The following is a 17,198-nucleotide window of genomic DNA, read 5'->3' as shown; positions in this document are numbered from 1 at the left end:
TACTTTTTACTTACATTTTTTGTTGCTTGAATAAAGTAAAGGTATAAAAGAACTTTAACCATTTATTCTTATCTATGTTTAGAAGTGGACTATTAATTTTGGAACAACCCGAAAAGAAAAGATGAACTATCAATATGGGACGGAGGGAGTAGTTTTTTATGGTAAACAATCATTACCAGGGCGGCACCACTGAAATTTGCAATGTAGTGGAATTTTTTTTATTTTTTTTTGGATTTTTTACTAAGTGATACTAGTTGACAGTGTAAATTTTTTTTTGTGACACCACTAAAATAAGTCATATAGCAAAAAAAAAAAAAAAAAATTTAGAGTATAAATCACGTGATTAACTTTAAAAAAATTATTTTGGGTCCCCATTAAAATTTTTGTACCGGATTCTTCACTAACTCTCGTTTATCCCTAACTCACGGAAGTTTGAAAAAATTATTTAAACTAACATGATTTTCGCAGTTAGAGTTTAAAATATATAATGCCAAGTACAAGGGTTCTTTTTATCGTGTTTGTATAGTATAGATACCATTTATGTAACATTTCACGATAAGTTCACAACTCCACTTCGCGCTAACCCAAAGAATCTTTTATAATTTTAGTTCCCCCTTTCCCTTTCCATTTTTCCCTCCCATTTACTTCACTTTCTAGGGTTTTTAAAACTCCAAACCCTAAATTACATCAATTCCGATCAAAATCATGGCCGTAAATCTCACTTTCGGTGCAATATCGATACTATCGAGTAGTGAATGGCCTTCGTACGGCATAAAACCGGTCCTTCAGGTCATCGATGTTCGAACTTTGCAGACGCAGTCTGGTGGCGGTGGAGAAGGTACGGAGAGATATCGAGTCTTGTTGTCTGATGGCATGTATTATCAGCAAGGCATGCTTGCTACTCAGAAGAATGATTTGGCTAGATTTAATCAGTTGCAGAAAGGATCTATTATTCGACTCACTGAGTTCGTTTGCAATCAGATTCGTGATCGCGTGTATGTATTTTAAATCCATTTCTATGATTATTAAATAAGTTTTTATCTTATTTTGTTGAAAATAGATATACTGCATGTGAATGTTATACTTATTTTGTTTAGGAACTGATGGTAGAAACTTATTACTATTTGCGATAATACGAATCATTGTTCGAGGGTCAAGGAGACTGTATTGGGTACAGTTTATATACTTCCAATTTGTAAAGAGAGAAACATATGGTTTTCAACTTTTTATGACTTAAATTTCCAATTTCGGCTTACAAAGAGCAAGTTTAGTAGTTTTTTCACAGAGTAACTATAAAACACTTGATACTTTTTCTTGCCTAACCTATTCGTGCCCACCACTTTGATGTTTTGATACGGTCATCGATCTTAGAAGATGTTTGTGTTGGGAGTTAGCAAAGTGTCGGTTAACTGGAATAAAAAGGGTTGCACGTTCATGTTTGTTAGTGGTACCATATTCCCCAATTCAAGCAACTAACTTATACATGCATGTGCCCATGAACTACCCCATGTTTCTTTACTGATCCGAGTGCTAAGTGATTAGGATGGTAGTTTAATTTAGCAGTTAATCATGTTTTCTTAGTAGTAGTAGATGTTTTAGTATAAATATGTATGTTTGCTTTTGGAAGAAATATGTATGAATGAATTATTTGGTTTAGTCCAAAGCCTCTTTTCCACAAATCTATTATCTTTGGAGATTAGCCATCTCGAATCGGCCTCTATCTTTGGAGTTCGCGGTTGACTCGAATAAACCGTATCATGTTTGCTATGTTGTTTTCTGTTTTGGATGATGTTATGCTCTAACCAAGGCTTTCATTCTAATGAGATATGTGCAACAAGCCTATCTATTTGTCCAAGCCCGTGTTGTCAGATCACATGATTTAACCTATTCATGAGCTAACCAGGGGCGATTCTAAGTATAGACCCGTGGGGTCACGGGACACAACTAGTTTGAAGATTTTTAGTAGAAAATACTATGTAAATTGTATAGGATACCACTAAATTTAAATGTATGACCCCATATATTTTTCAAATCTATAGTTTTTCTTTTGAATTGTATAGAACACCACTAAATTATACTATTCGGATCCCATATATTTTTCGAATTTCTAATATTTTTGAAGGTTAACTATCACTAAAATAGCAATCTAATATAATTGGTACTGAAAAATATTTCGGGACCCCATTGAGTTATAATCCTGGAATCGCCACTGGAGCTAACGATATGATTCACCCTAGCCAAATTGCAACATATTGCTAAAATACTTTCTGCACGTGCAAATTGTGTTATATTAGTCACCCTGCATGCCCTGTTTCTTGATTTCTTGTCTATAACTTCTGATAGGGTACACTTATAACATATCTTTAACTGCTTAGTGTGTTTCCATATCTGTTCTTTTTTGTCATTAGTAACACGGTATTTGTATAATAGTATCATTTTTACAGCTTTTATGCACTCATGATCATACTGATTTTTCTTTATCTTTGACAGTCGTCATATATATGTATCGTTTACTGAGATCTTTTTCAATTATTTTGCGCAGTGTTGTTATAATCATCGATTATGATTTGGTGCTTGATAAGTGTGAAATTATTGGTGATTCAAAGCCCTTTCCTGGCAAACCTCCTACTGATGGGACTTTTTCAGTGGCAAGTGCAGCACCAATACAGCCTTCCCTGAATCAGCCAACAATTACTGTTACTAATGCTCAATCATTTGTTGGAGATTCACTTGCTGGATCCATTATGCGACTGGGATTTTAATGTAGGCCCACCAGTTCAAACTGCAGATCGTCTACATACTGCGAGATTAAATTTTTACGTCTAAAATGGGGTTTGTTGTGTAATTGTAGTCTTTTCGGAAGTATTGTGCGTAAAATGTTTCTTTAGATATGGTGTATGAATTGTTTTGGGCATGTTAACTTTTAAGTGATTTCTACATAACTCTAAATGCTTGATTAGTGGACTTTATATAATGGCAAGTGTCGGGATCATGTTTTAAAAGTTGAGGTTGAGTCAATGTTCTACTGAAGTCATTTGGGGATGTTACAGAATTATTGATCGATGCAGTTAAATAGGATAAAATGCTAAAATGGTCATCTGGTTTGCAGGTCTCGCGATTGCGAGACATGGCTTCGCGATCGCGAAGTGGTCACAGAAATATATGCGATCGCGAAGTGGTCACAGAAATATATTACTACCGAAATCAATTCAATTTAGATCGTGAGGTGGTCTGTTTAAAGAGAAAAATTGGGCGTTTCATATTTGAAGACAACCCTTTTGCAAGAATAACTTCCAAACTTTGTTCAAGATCATCAAAGCTTTCGTTGCATCATTATTTGGATGATCTTGTAACAAAGGAGCTTCTATAATTATAGGATTATAGAATTAAAATCGTAAAGCTTAATCTCACATGGTTTGTGTGGTAAGATTTGTGCATCCAGTTAGGCTGGTGAAAGATTTGTGCATTGTATTGGGTTGGCGTCCCTATACAAAGTACATGGGTTTTCTTTTACTTATTGGTTAAAGTCCAACGTTAATATTCAAATGTTAGTCTATGTTTTTGATGATGACATTTACTTTGACAGATGACATTATGTTAAAGTAAAAAAATGCAAGTTCATAAACTTACCTTTTCTCTAGCGAATGACCAAAACACATAACGCGTAAATTAAAAGTGTCGTTTTATATAAGAAGCATGTATACGGTTGACACCACGGTTGGACCGCCGGATCAACCGTCCATGCTCTGTACACACGTTCCCTAGTCAAACTGGTTTTGGGATGTGTGGTCGACACCACGGTTGTGCCGGGGACGACTGTAGTTTTCTCTGATCACTATGCATTTTTTAAATTTAATGATCACATATGGTTTGACACTTTTACCAAACTAGCCCAATCCTCTCCCACTCAACCCATACACCATGATCTATTACCGGACCAATTTAACCACCAACAAACCTGATACTTCAACCTATCCATTAAACTCTGGTACCCCAAACCCAATAAAAATCTTGGAACGCCCAAACCCTTCCATTGTAATTCCAAACAATCCAATCGACACATATACGATTTCCCCCTCCCCAATTCTTGACACCTACACCATCAAAGAAACCCAATTCATGTCTCCAATCATCGAGGGTCTTGATGCAGTCGATCGTAACTTCCATACAACTCCAGACCCTATTCAAGAACACACCAAATCGAATTCACCACCTGATAACCTAAACCTAAACATCTCAAAACTCAAAGAAAAAACCACCTTTGTTCAAGCCAATCCCAACACCAATGTTACCACACCTCCAGCCACCAAAATCTTAAAACCTCCACAAATCCTACCAACCAAACCACTTCAAATTACTATCACATTATGACTAAAGGAGCCAGACCACTACCACATGAATTACAACAAAAGATTTATGTAAAACTATGTTACAATATTATTTATAAATATCTATCATAATGTAGGTAATTAAAAAATTTATCTCCATAAACCACTTCAAATTAGTATCAGAATAATCTCACCGTTGCAACGGTTAGGTCTCGAATCGAGGTAAAGCTCTCATCCGTAGTAGTCACTAACTCTTGTTTACCGTAACTAATCACGGAAGTTTGAAAAAGTTACCTAAACCAACTTGATTATCGAAGTTAGAGACTTTGAAATATATAGAGCCTAGTACAAGGGTCTTATGTATCATGTTTGTATAGTGTAGGTACCAATTATGGAACATTTCACGATTAAGTTCACAACACCGCTTCGCGCTAACTTAGTTCCCCCTTTCCATTTTCCCTCCCTTTACTTCACTTTCTAGGGTTTTTTTTAAAGCCCCAAACCCTAAATTACATCAATTTCGATCAAAATCATGGCCGTAAATCTCACTTCCGGGGCAATATCGATACTATCGAGTAGTGAATGGTCTTCGTACGGCATAAAACCGGTCCTTCAGATCATCGATGTTCGAACTTTGCAGACGCAGTCTGGTGGCGGTGGAGAAGGTAAGGAGAGATATCGAGTTTCGTTGTCTGATGGCATGTATCATCAGCAAGGCATGCTTTCTACTCAGAAGAATGATTTGGTTAGATCTAATCAGTTGCAGAAAGGATCCATTATTCGACTCACTGAGTTCGTTTGCAATCAGATTCGTGATCGTGTGTATGTATTTTATATCTATTTCTATGATCTAATAAGTATATGTTTTTTGTTTTTGTTGAAAATCGATACACTGCATGTGATACTACGAGTTATTGTTCAAGGGTCAAGGAGACAGTCTTGGTTACAGTTTATATACTTGCAATTAGCAGAGAGCGAAACAGATGCTTTTCGACTTTTTATTACTTAAATTTCTAATTTTTGTTTACAAAGAGTAAGTTTAGTAATTTTTTACAGAGTAACTATAAAACCCTAATACTCTTTTTTGCCTAGCTAAGTTGTTTGCGGTTTTGGATGATGTTGTGCTCTAACCAAGGCCCTCATTCTGATGAGAAATGTGCAACAAGCCTATCTTTTTGTCCAAGCATGTGTTCTCATCATGGTTGCAAATGGCGGTTGCGGTGATTTGGTGACTAGCCCGTTTTGTTTCGCGCAGAAACGTCTAGTTAGTCGGTCAACGTTAAAAAGTCAGGTCACAGTCAGTTAACGTCGTTCAAAAGACAGACTTTTTGTCCGGCTTTTTTCTAGTGTAAACAAAAATCTCAAGACAGACTTTTTGTCCGGCTTTTTTCTAGTGTAAACAAAAATCTCAAGCGCATTTAAAAATTAGTTGGGAAAAACACCTACTTACATAGTATCCCTTTAAAATAAATTATTAATAACTATATAATTATAGAAAACATTATATAGGAAAACCTATATTTTGTGGGATTGGGTATCCGCTTGTAGAGAAATGACTTTCTTTTACTCTAGGGTATGAGGAATGATTGTCTATACCCCATCCCCTACATTTTGTGGGATTATTGTTGTTGTTGTATTATAGAAAACCTATATATCATTTAAACTACCACCACTTCATTTTATTTGTATATCGTTTATTTTTAAAATATTTATGTTTAAAAATATTTACATTTGAAATATTTTTGTATAACATATTTATATTTAGTCAAAACGTTGTTCAACATTCGTGTCAACCCGTCTCCACCTTTCAAGGTTGTGATCGACTTGTCTCTGTCTCGCGCCCTTTTTCTAGTTTCCAGATCTCATGATATAACCTATTTATGAGCTAACGATATGATTCACCCTAGCGAAATTGCAATTTATCGCTAAAATACTTTCTGCATGTGCAAATTGTGTTATATTTCCTGCATGCCCTGTTACTCGTTTTCTTGTCTATAACTTCTGATAGGTGACATTTTTAACATACCTTTAACTGTTTAGTGGGTTGCATATCCGTTCTTTTTTGCCAGTATTTATTCTTATTAATTGGTACGGATATCATCTTTATAGCTGTTATGCCCTCATGTTCATACTGGTTTTTTCTTATCTTCGATTGTCATCATATATATGTATGTATTTTCAACTGAGATATCCTTCAATTACTTTGTGCAGTATTGTTATAATCATCGATCTTGATTTGGTGCTTGATAAGTGTGAAATTATTGGTGATCCAAAGCTGTTTCCTGCCAAATCTTCTACTGATGAGACTTCTTCAGTGTCAAGTGCAGCACCAATACAGTCTTCACTGAATCAGCCAACAATAATGGTCAGTAATGGTCAATCAAGTACCGGTCAATCATTTGTTGAAGATCCACTTTCCAGATCAGTTACCCGACCCGGATCCAATCTAGGCCCACCAGTTCAAACTGCAAATCTTCTACATAGTGCTAGATCACATTCTTATGGTAACTCATCACAATCCATATATAACCCTCCACCTCCAACACCTACTTTTCAACAGACTCATGTGAACAATCGCATGCAGTCAACACAAACTGTATACAATCTGCCACCTCAGCATCCTCCAGTAAACAACCGTATGCAGCCACCACCACCAATGTATGGTAACAGGGGGCCCATGGCTAAAAACGAGGCTCAATCAAGAGTTATACCTATTGCTGCTTTGAACCCTTATCAAGGTAGATGGACCATCAAGGCTCGTGTGACTGTAAAAGGTGAACTTAGACGTTACAATAATGCAAAAGGAGATGGTAAGGTTTTCTCTTTTGATCTTCTTGATTCTAATGGTGGAGAAATACGAGTAACATGTTTTAATGCTGTGGCCGACCAATTCTACGACCAAATTGAAGTCGGAAAGGTTTACTTTATTTCTAGAGGAAGTGTAAAACCTGCTCAAAAAGCGTTTAATCATCTAAACAATGACCATGAAATCACACTTGACCACACATCAACTATTCAGCCCTGCTTTGATGATGACACTTCAATTCCATCTCAACAATATCATTTTCGCCCGATTATTGATATAGAAAATATGGATAACAACAGTGTCTTGGATATTATTGGCGTTGTATGTAGCATCAAACCCGTGTCATTAGTAACGAGAAAAGCTGGCGGCGAAACTCAAAAACAGGAACTTTCTTTAAAAGACATGTCAGGAAGAAGTATTGAGTGTACTTTATGGGGTAACTTTTGCAATGCAGAAGGTCAAAAACTCATAAACATGTGTGATTCTGGCCTGTTCCCTGTTTTAGCTGTGAAGTCTGCTAGGGTTAACGAGTATAACGGGAAGTCAATCGGGACCATATCATTGAGCCAGCTGTCCATTGACCCTGATTTACCCGAGGCCCGTAAACTTAGAGTATGGTATGACAGTATTGGGAAGAACGCCCCTTCTGTATCCATGTCCCAAGATTCATCATCGCGAATAGATGTATGTAAGACTATATCTCAAATTAAAGATGAAAATTTAGGGACTTCTGAAAAAGCTGACATAATAACAGTTCATGCAACCATCTGGCATATGAAAGTTGATAGCTTTTGTTACACTGCGTGTCCAATTGTGGTTGAGGGTAAACTATGTAATAAAAAAGTTGTGAATAATGGAGATGGAAAATGGAGAGGTGATAAATGTGATCATGTTGTTGATGAATGTGAATATAGATATATTCTTCAGTTAAATATACAAGACCATACTGGTTCAACATGGACAACTGCATTTCAAGAAGGTGGTGATGTGATAATGGGTGTTCCTGCTAAAGAGTTGCATTTTATTAAAAATGAAGAACAAGATGAGAATAAGTTTGCAGAAATTGTTCGTAATGCCCTTTTCGGTGAATACAGTTTTAGGTTAAGAGTAAAAGAGGATACGTATAATGATGAGCAGCGAATAAAATCGACTGTTACTAGAGCAGAGAAAATCAACTTTTCATCACGAACAAAGTTTTTACTTCAGAAGATAGAGGACCCAAGTTCTGTAGCCCCAAATCATGGAGTCAGTTCTCAGATAGGGACATTGGGTCATCAACAGACCCCTTCTGTTAGTGGTATGGGTCATCAACAGACCCCTATTGTTAGCGGTATGAGTTATCAACAGACCCATTCTGTTAGTAGTATGGGTTATCATCAGACCCCTTCTGTTAGTGGTATGGGTCATCAACAGACCCCTTCTGTTAGTGGTATGGGTCATCAACAGACCCCTATTGTCAGCGGTATGAGTTATCAACAGACCCATTTTGTTAGTGGTATGGGTCATCAACAGACCCCTTCTGTTAGTGGTATGGGTTATCAACAGACCCCTTCTGTTAATGGTATGGGTCATCAAGTTGCTTCAGGTAGATTTGATGGTGGTATGGTTACGGGTGGTGGGTCTGATGAGTGTTATAAGTGTCATGGAACAGGTCATTGGGCCCGCGACTGTCCTGGTGTGAGTAATGTGGGCCCACCCTATGGGAGTCAATCTGTTTCTTCAGGTAGATTTAACAGTGGTTTTGCTTCAGGTGGTGCATCTGGTGATTGTTATAAGTGTCATCAGCCGGGTCACTGGGCAAGAGACTGCCCTGGTGCCAGCAATGTTTCGTCTTATGGAAGGCCGTACGGGCGCACCTAAGAAACATGTTGGTGGTTATGGACTATAAAGGTATGTCTTGAAGAAACACTTTACTATAAAGCGTTGTTTTTTAATTGCTTGATTATAGGTAGGGTTAGGTTATGATTACATGATAATTAGGCTTACTACTTACTAGAATGCAATATGTAACTGCTTGCAGGACTATTTATATATTTTTCGTTTTTTTAAAAAATTCAAATCTTTTTAATTTTCATTAAATCTAATTGCTTGATGAGAAATTTGGTAGTATCAATAAAATATGGTGTTCTTTACAAAACACTCCTAACTGTTTTCAGTGTGTAAGCAGGTCTTCTGTCTACATTTCTGTATTAATTATTTAATTTTAGTAATTGTTATCGATTAAAATTTGAAAAATGAGTAGGAAGTAGAAGTAGATGCTCTATTTTCTGAAAATTAGACGTAAGCGTCTGGGTATCTGACTCATTTAATATTAATTTGTTGCCTCTGAATCTTTATTTTCGAATATTAATTTTCTGAATATTAAACGTAAGCATTTGGGTATCTGGCTCATTTAACCTTAATTTCTTGACTCATTTAGTAAGAATATTCTGTTATATATTCTAGCTGATATTTATTATAACACCCCTCCAATTTTGCAGCGACTGAAACACATGGAGGCTCCTCTTTGCTCTCCTAGAGTTCAGCACATCGTTATCTTTTGGACACGTTTGTCGTTGCCATCATGGATCCTTCAGTACGTGTTTAAAAAAAATGATGTCTTTTATGTGGTAATCAGTTTTTGAATTGCAGTCGGAGAAGTTTCTAGTCTGGTTATGTACGTTTTTATTGTTTGTGTTTTTATTGTGTTCAGTTTTATTTAACCTTTATACTCTAGTATTTTGGATATGTACTGTAAGTTAAGGCTGTTTCAGTTTTGCACCGACTTGTGTATATAAAGTATGACCTAAGTGAAACATTGTCTTTTGATCCACGGAGTTGAAAAGTTCTTGATATTGAAACATGATAGTAGTTCATGTAAGTTGGTGAAAGCAAAGGTAATGACCTAAAAGAACTTGGTGCAGGGTTGTAAAAGTTTACCTAGTCCACTGATTTTCGCAACTTGGTGCAGGGTTGTAAAAGGTCCGGGACTAGTTCTCTACTAGCGACTTTCGCAAGCTTATATTGGTGTAACTAGTTTATGTTGAGCCTCAACCTACAACTGAAAATAATATGCTTTTCATCACTTCTCATTTGTGGTGACAATCTCTCCCATATGTCTCCATCTTTGGCATCCCGTATTCAGTTTCACCCACTTCGAAGAAATTATATCCTTTGTTACGTCAGATCGTCATGATTTCATTAAGAGACCCAATTAAAGATATAAGTCTATAATCTTTGATCTTACCGGATTAGATAGTTTAGGAATCAAAGTTATGAAATCTTAATTAAAAGCTTTTGAAATGTCGGCTACCAGATCCTCTTTAATTAATTCCAAGTGAAATAATATCATAAACCTCCCACAACCAACTATTGGGGCTGATCTCCAACATTTCGGCTCAGTTAGTTTGAAAAATTAGTACCCAAACATCTTTATTAAATGGGCTAACCATGTCAACCGTTTAGTTACATAACAAACTAAATACATGACAAAGTAGTTGGAGTGTGATGTAAAAGTATAAGATCCTACTAAGTTACAATTTAAGCACTTGCTCTAATGAATTGAACAAGATTGAAGGTACGCGCTACGCGGCTATACACTATGTTTGAAAAATCTATAAATATAACGGTTGGTGAAGTATTAATGGTGCGAAATTGACCTTTACAGGTTATAGGTTATATATCCGAAATGAACGACTATAATTTACATCATCAATTACCTAACTACTACAAACTTAAATCAACGGCAATTGGGAACTAATTGAGGAAGATAACTGTGGAAGATAATTATCGAACTCTTGCAGATGCTATAATGACAATAGGGAACTGATTGAGGAAGATAATTATCGAACTCTTGCAGATGCTATATTTGAATCACTGATGTGTGGTGACTGCATCTAATTTTTTTGATTGTAAATATTAAGAACATTTGGGATTTAACTGTTGGTACAAAACTGCTAGTGGAACTGCCTGAAGAGTACACATTTGAGACGGCATTGGCTGATTTGATTGTGAGTAATAACGTGTGTTTAATAGTTATCACTCACAGTCAAATCAGCCAATGCGGTCTCAAATGTGCACTCATCGGGCAGTTCTATTGGCAGTTCTGTATCAGGAGTTAAATCTCACATGTTCTTAATATTCCCAATCCAAAATATTAGATGCAATTACCACACATAAGTGATTCAAATATAGCATCTGCAAGAGTTCGATAATTATCTTCCTCAATTAGTTCCCAATTGCGATTATACGGATTTAGACTATTTGTAAGGACTGGTCTAATATCTTCAGAAGTCAGGCGTAACTCTTTGATGACTTCCAATGGCGTTTAGCGATATCTTTGAAGTATACCTAAACGATTAATTAAAAAAACCAAATTAGTAACACTTTTAATTACGAGTACTAAATTGTTTGATATAATAAAAAATAAAGGAGTTGTTATTTACTTATTAGGACTCCTTTCAATCATTAAAGTTGTTCGAGTATCTTTCCCACTAGCAATTCTATCAAGATCGAGCTGAAACTGCACAAAGCGTTTAAATAATCAATCTACCTAACATGACACACATGATAACTTATGTCAAAGATCTAACATTTTTTAAAAGTATTACTTGGAGGGAAATTAGCTATGGAGGGGAATTAACCTTTGGAATTGAGTAGTGGATGTATACTTTCCTTCTCCGCAAACGCTCATTTCGCAACGCGAGCATGGCAGTTCGAGCACCACGAATATCGGAGTACGATATCATAAAAAAATATCCTATGTTTACCAGCATAGCCAAGGCGTCCTAATATCGCCGTATTGGTACAAAACACATAATAAATAAATATGTTAGGTCACTAAATATATATACATATTTTTTTTTTTTTGAAGTTACTAAATATAATTATCAAGAATACGACCAACCAAGCATAACTTTAAACCATAATCTAGAGTAAATTAATTTAAAAAGTTTCAATAAATATTATTATTTACCTCAAATAGAGCGCTTAACTCTGAATCCTCAACGTCATTGAACCCTAAACCCCAAACCGTAAACCCTAGCAATTCATCTTCCTCGTTGTTATTCAGCAGGATAGCCCATGCAAAGCAATTATCTGTGTTGAATATCTTGTTTCCCTTAAGAAAAACTGCAAACTGCTAATACAAATAACTGAATAATTATATGCAGCTATCAACAACTATGATCGATGGATAAAGTAAAGTAAGTAAATATAACAATGAACCGAGGCTCAGATCGATGTATAAAGTCAACTAAGAAAGTATCAGACCGTATGGCTGCAACCTGCATTTTGCCCCGCCAGTATACGATTCTATTTTTTTATTAACACTCAACCAACAAAGTTCGATTTGAGCGTACATTTTTTACCTTTTCAAACAACAGACTGAACAATAAAGTTCATTGAAAACCAAGAACCACTTAAAAAAAGACTAATAAACGGAGGCTCAAATCGATGCATAAAGTCAACTAATTAATCCTGAATCGTATGGCTGCAATCTGCAGGTTGGCTCGCCAGCATACGGTTACAACTTTTATGAACACTTCCGTATCATACAAAAATGATCATCATTGCCTTTTGTATCTTTCCATATAATAAATCTGAAATAACGAACAACCATAGCAGTTAAGCAAATAATACTGTTAACACAAATAACTGAATAATGACATGCAGCTATCAACAACTATCATCGATGGATAAAGTAAAGTAAGTAAATATAACAATGAGCTGAGGCTCAGATTGATTTATAAAGTCAACTAAGAAAGTATCAAACCGTATGGCTGCAACCTGCATTTTGCCCCACCGGTATACGATTCTATTTTTTTTATTAACATTCAACCAATAAAGTTCGATTTGAGCGTACATTTTTTACCTTTCCAAAGAACAGACTGAACAATAAAGTTCATCGAAAACCAAGAACCACTAAAAAAAAGACTAACAAACGGAGGCTCAAATCGATGCACAAAGCCAACTAACTAATCCTGAATCGTATGGCTGCAATCTGCAGATTGCCCCGCCAGCATACGGTTACAATTTTTATGAACGTTTCCGTATCATACAAAAATGATCATCATTGCCTCTTGTATCTCTCCATATAATACATCTGAAATAACGAACAACCATAGCAGTTAAGCAGATAATACTGTTAACACAAATAACTGAATAATGACATGCAACTATCAACAACTATCATCGATGGATAAAGTAAAGTAAGTCGATATAACAATGCACCGAGGCTCAGATCGATGTATAAAGTCAACTAAGAAAGTATCAAACCGTATGGCTGCAACCTGCATTTTGCCCCGCCAGTATACGATTCTATTTTTTTATTAACATTCAACCAATAGCGTTCGATTTGAGCGTACATTTCTTATGTTTTCAAAAAACAGATCGAACAATAAAGAGCATCGAAAACCAAGATCCACCCAAAATACCGGCTAAGAAACCGAGGCTCAAATCGATGCATAAAGTCAACTAATAAATCCTGAATCGTATGGCTGCAATCTGCAGATTGCCCTGCCAACATACGTTTACTACTTTTATGAGCGTTTCCGTATCATACAAAAATGATCATCATTGCCTTTTGTATCTTTCCATATAATAAATCTGAAATAACGAACAACCATAGCAGTTAAGCAAATAATATTGTTAACACAAATAACTGAATAATGACTTGCAGCTATCAACAACTATTATCGATGGATAAAGTAAAGTAAGTAAATATAACAATGAACTGAGGCTCAGATCGATGTATAAAGTCAACTAAGAAAGTATCAAACCGTATGGATGTAATCTGCATTTTGCACCGCCAGTATACGATATTTTTTTTTTAACAGTCAATCAATAGTCCTCGAATTGAACATCCATTTTCTAAGTTTTCCAACAATACATCGAACAATAAAGATCACCAAAAATGAAGAACCATCTAAAAACCGGCTAATAAAGCGAGGTTCAAGTTGATGCATAAACTCAACTAATTAATCCTGAATCGTACGGCTGCAATCTGCATATTGCCCCGCCAGTATATGCTTACAATTTTTATCAGCGCGTATATAGCAGACAAAATTGATCATCATTGCCTTTTGTATGTTTCCGTAAAATATATCAGAAATAACAAACAACCATAACAATCAAGGAAATGTAACTGAAAAAATAAAATACAAACAACCATCATGTTCATTCACCCATTCTTTAATTACCTTTATACTCAATACTCAAATTTGTAACTGTGCACTCGTAGATGTAAAAACACAAGCAGTTCATGCGAATAGATTACAGGTTCATAAATGTCCTTGTTACATATATAAGAGACTAAACAAACAATGGCATAAATATTTGTACCAAAACTCTACATAGTTGATGAACTAACCAAAACCAGCATGAGTAGATACTTTCCATTTTATTACACGATCAAACACTGGCTATTTCAGTGTAGCTAAAACAAAAACAAAATTCAATGTGTATTTACTATGTGGTAGTAAGCTCTAGTAATCTATTTAGGCATTTCATCAATCTTAACTTGGTATGCTTATAAAACAATAAATTTCCTTACATAGATAAATAAGTCAGAATTTTGGTCTAGTATCTATTTTAATCATGTTCCTTACAACGAAAACATTAAATTCAAAACACATAAACTAACATTACCAAGCATACAATCTGTACCTAACTGAGCTTATATTTAATAATCAAATTGAAAAATGGGATGAATAACAACATTAAAAAACAACACGATACATTACCTCTTTGAGCTCATAAATTCGTTGGAAACATTGACAACCGAAAACAACTTGAAGATTTCCAATAACGGCAAAAATAACAGCTAAAAAAACAATCATCATCACCTGAAACATTTTTCAGAAATACATGCTAATAAACATTTTCAAAAGACATAAACCCCAAAATTAAATGAAAATCATTCAAAGAAACCCTGAACTTACCAATCCCAAATCAAACAACAAAGTAAATTCCCTAAATCTACTGAAAATCGGCTGTCATCGCTTCGTTGCTGACTTAACAATTTAAAAAAAAAAACAAACCCTAAACTAAAAGTATCGAATGTTACCTGCAGAGACTATGCAATCGAAGAAGATGATAGATCGAGTAGATGGTGAAGATGGCGGATGGTGATGGATCAGAGGAGATGGTGAAGATCAGAGGATAGATATGGTATGGTGATGGATCAAAGAAGATGGTGAAGATCAGAAGATAATGGTATGGTGATGGATCAGAGAAGCTGGTGATATATCTACCCTAACACGCTACGCCTCTTTGTGTGGTGGAGAATTGCCAACCATGAACAGTAATATTATGTGAGGGGAAATGCCAAGTGCACCAATAGGGTTGAAATGTTTAGTTCCCCTAATAGTAGATGGGTAATTGCAAGAGTTCTATATGATATAGTCAAAATGCTACGCCTTGTTTCTTTCATCATAATATTAAAAGCTTTCCCGCCCAATGCTTTGTTAATGTCAGAGCAATCTAGAAACTTAAATATTAGTAGTAACTAATAGCAGTAGTAATAGTAACTAACGTATAAAATAACTGCGATAGTTGATGAAATAAAACTGAACTTATTGATCTTTTTTTGGCAAAAAAAAACCGATAACATTTATAATTACGGAAAACGTTTTCGAATAGAAAACGTCTTCAACAAATGGTACAACGAGAGGGAATCCCGATGAGGCTTGTACTTTGAAAACGGCAAACATATGTACTATAGATATCGAGCCTCATCTTGACCAAACCTAGACAAAATCCGAAACGAAATGAAAAGCTACAAACCGGATATGTAACAACGTATACCACAACCCTAACAATGACATCAAAGTCAAAAACGAAAAAAAATACTAGGAAACACGATACCGAGATCACGAACTCAAATGTCTATGATGAAAACTCAGAATTCTTCCATCTCGGCGCCTTAAATCAATTTTTTCTTCCTCTTTTGTTGATTTTTATTTTTAAGCGACGTATTAGGGATCTCACGAGGATTAATAAGAGAAACACACCGGGTACCCAATGCGGCGATGGTATATAAAAGTGTATGCTCTAAGTCACTCGGTTTAATCCAAAGCACACCGGTTACCAATGCGACGATGGTGTGCGAAGAGTTTTCTCCTAACGCGTGTATGAGTGACAAATGAGAGTATTCATTGTCGAACTAGTCGCTAAAAAAAAAAGAGAAACATTAACCGGTTCGCTCTCCTCGGTCATACTCGTCATCAATTCGTCAAAAGCCGCGAACGCCTCCTTGGACATTTTACCATTCCCGTTTGCCAATGATCCGCCTTTTTTAACCGCTTCCGTTGAACCACCTATCTTAACTTCTAAACCTCTAGTTAACATATTTATCTTAGATTTAAAGATGTTAATCGTGTATACTAATATACCATCATCATAAACCGTATAAACCCAACCTATTTACATACGTGATAGATTCATGTCATCGAGTAATCGAGATTTTGGAAAACTCGTTACTCTTACTCTACTTGAAACTTAAAATTATCGACTCTACCTGAAACCATGACGAAATTAGAAACAGTAGTGTATCAGTGTATGGGTAAATTAAACTAGTCTCTATAATCAAAGGTAGTTAAATGCAGCATTTCACTTGTAAGCGTTAAATCCGCAACTCTTGGCGCTCATAATCTTATGCACAATTCCAGCTTTCTAGGGTTTCGAAAAACTTAAATCATCATTTGAATTATATCATGACCCGTCCTAATCCATCCGGACGAAGTCCATATCGATTTTAAACGATTCACAATAGTTGATTACATCACGAGGTGTTTGCCCTCTATATGATACATTTTACAAACATTGCATTCGTTTTTAAAAGACAAACTTTCTTTACATAGAAAGTTGATGGCATGCATACCATTTCATAATACATCCAACTATAATTGACTTAATAATAATCTTGATGAACTCAACGACTCGAATGCAACGTCTTTCAAAATATGCCATGAATGACTCCAAGTAATATCCTTAAAATATTACTGGCCCTGGGCCCACAGTGGGGGAAGCTTCCACCCAATAGAGGCGCAAGTTCGATTCTCAGTCTGGGCGCCCCGCATGGAATT

At 35.7% G+C, this 17,198-nt stretch overlaps 2 protein-coding genes across 2 annotated transcripts; both read left to right on the top strand.

The window, feature by feature from the left end:
• Nucleotides 1-664: 664 nt before the first annotated feature.
• Nucleotides 665-2,938, top strand: LOC139891430 (replication protein A 70 kDa DNA-binding subunit C-like). The gene is made up of 2 exons (XM_071874401.1): nucleotides 665-995; nucleotides 2,543-2,938. Exons 1-2 carry the CDS (start codon nucleotides 706-708, stop codon nucleotides 2,760-2,762), a joined length of 510 nt encoding a protein of 169 aa, XP_071730502.1. The 5' UTR covers nucleotides 665-705; the 3' UTR covers nucleotides 2,763-2,938.
• Nucleotides 2,939-4,788: 1,850 nt separating this feature from the next.
• LOC139891429 (replication protein A 70 kDa DNA-binding subunit A-like) lies at nucleotides 4,789-10,113 on the top strand. Its single transcript, XM_071874398.1, has 3 exons — nucleotides 4,789-5,150; nucleotides 6,540-9,024; nucleotides 9,615-10,113. Exons 1-2 carry the CDS (start codon nucleotides 4,861-4,863, stop codon nucleotides 8,992-8,994), a joined length of 2,745 nt encoding a protein of 914 aa, XP_071730499.1. The 5' UTR covers nucleotides 4,789-4,860; the 3' UTR covers nucleotides 8,995-9,024; nucleotides 9,615-10,113.
• Nucleotides 10,114-17,198: the final 7,085 nt, after the last annotated feature.

Source organism: Rutidosis leptorrhynchoides, chromosome 2 (assembly GCF_046630445.1).
Source record: "Rutidosis leptorrhynchoides isolate AG116_Rl617_1_P2 chromosome 2, CSIRO_AGI_Rlap_v1, whole genome shotgun sequence".
In the NCBI taxonomy this organism is placed as follows: Eukaryota; Viridiplantae; Streptophyta; class Magnoliopsida; order Asterales; family Asteraceae; genus Rutidosis; species Rutidosis leptorrhynchoides.
The sequence above is the reverse complement of the archived record's forward strand: the minus strand, read 5'-3'. Positions and strand labels throughout refer to the sequence as shown.

Coding starts and splice junctions, on each gene's coding strand:
- LOC139891429 (XM_071874398.1), top strand. CDS start 4,861: ATGGCCGTAAATCTCACTTCCGGGGCAATATCGATACTATCGAGTAGT. Junction 5,151..6,539: donor AATCAGATTCGTGATCGTGT/GTATGTATTTTA, acceptor TACTTTGTGCAG/TATTGTTATAATCATCGATC.
- LOC139891430 (XM_071874401.1), top strand. CDS start 706: ATGGCCGTAAATCTCACTTTCGGTGCAATATCGATACTATCGAGTAGT. Junction 996..2,542: donor AATCAGATTCGTGATCGCGT/GTATGTATTTTA, acceptor TATTTTGCGCAG/TGTTGTTATAATCATCGATT.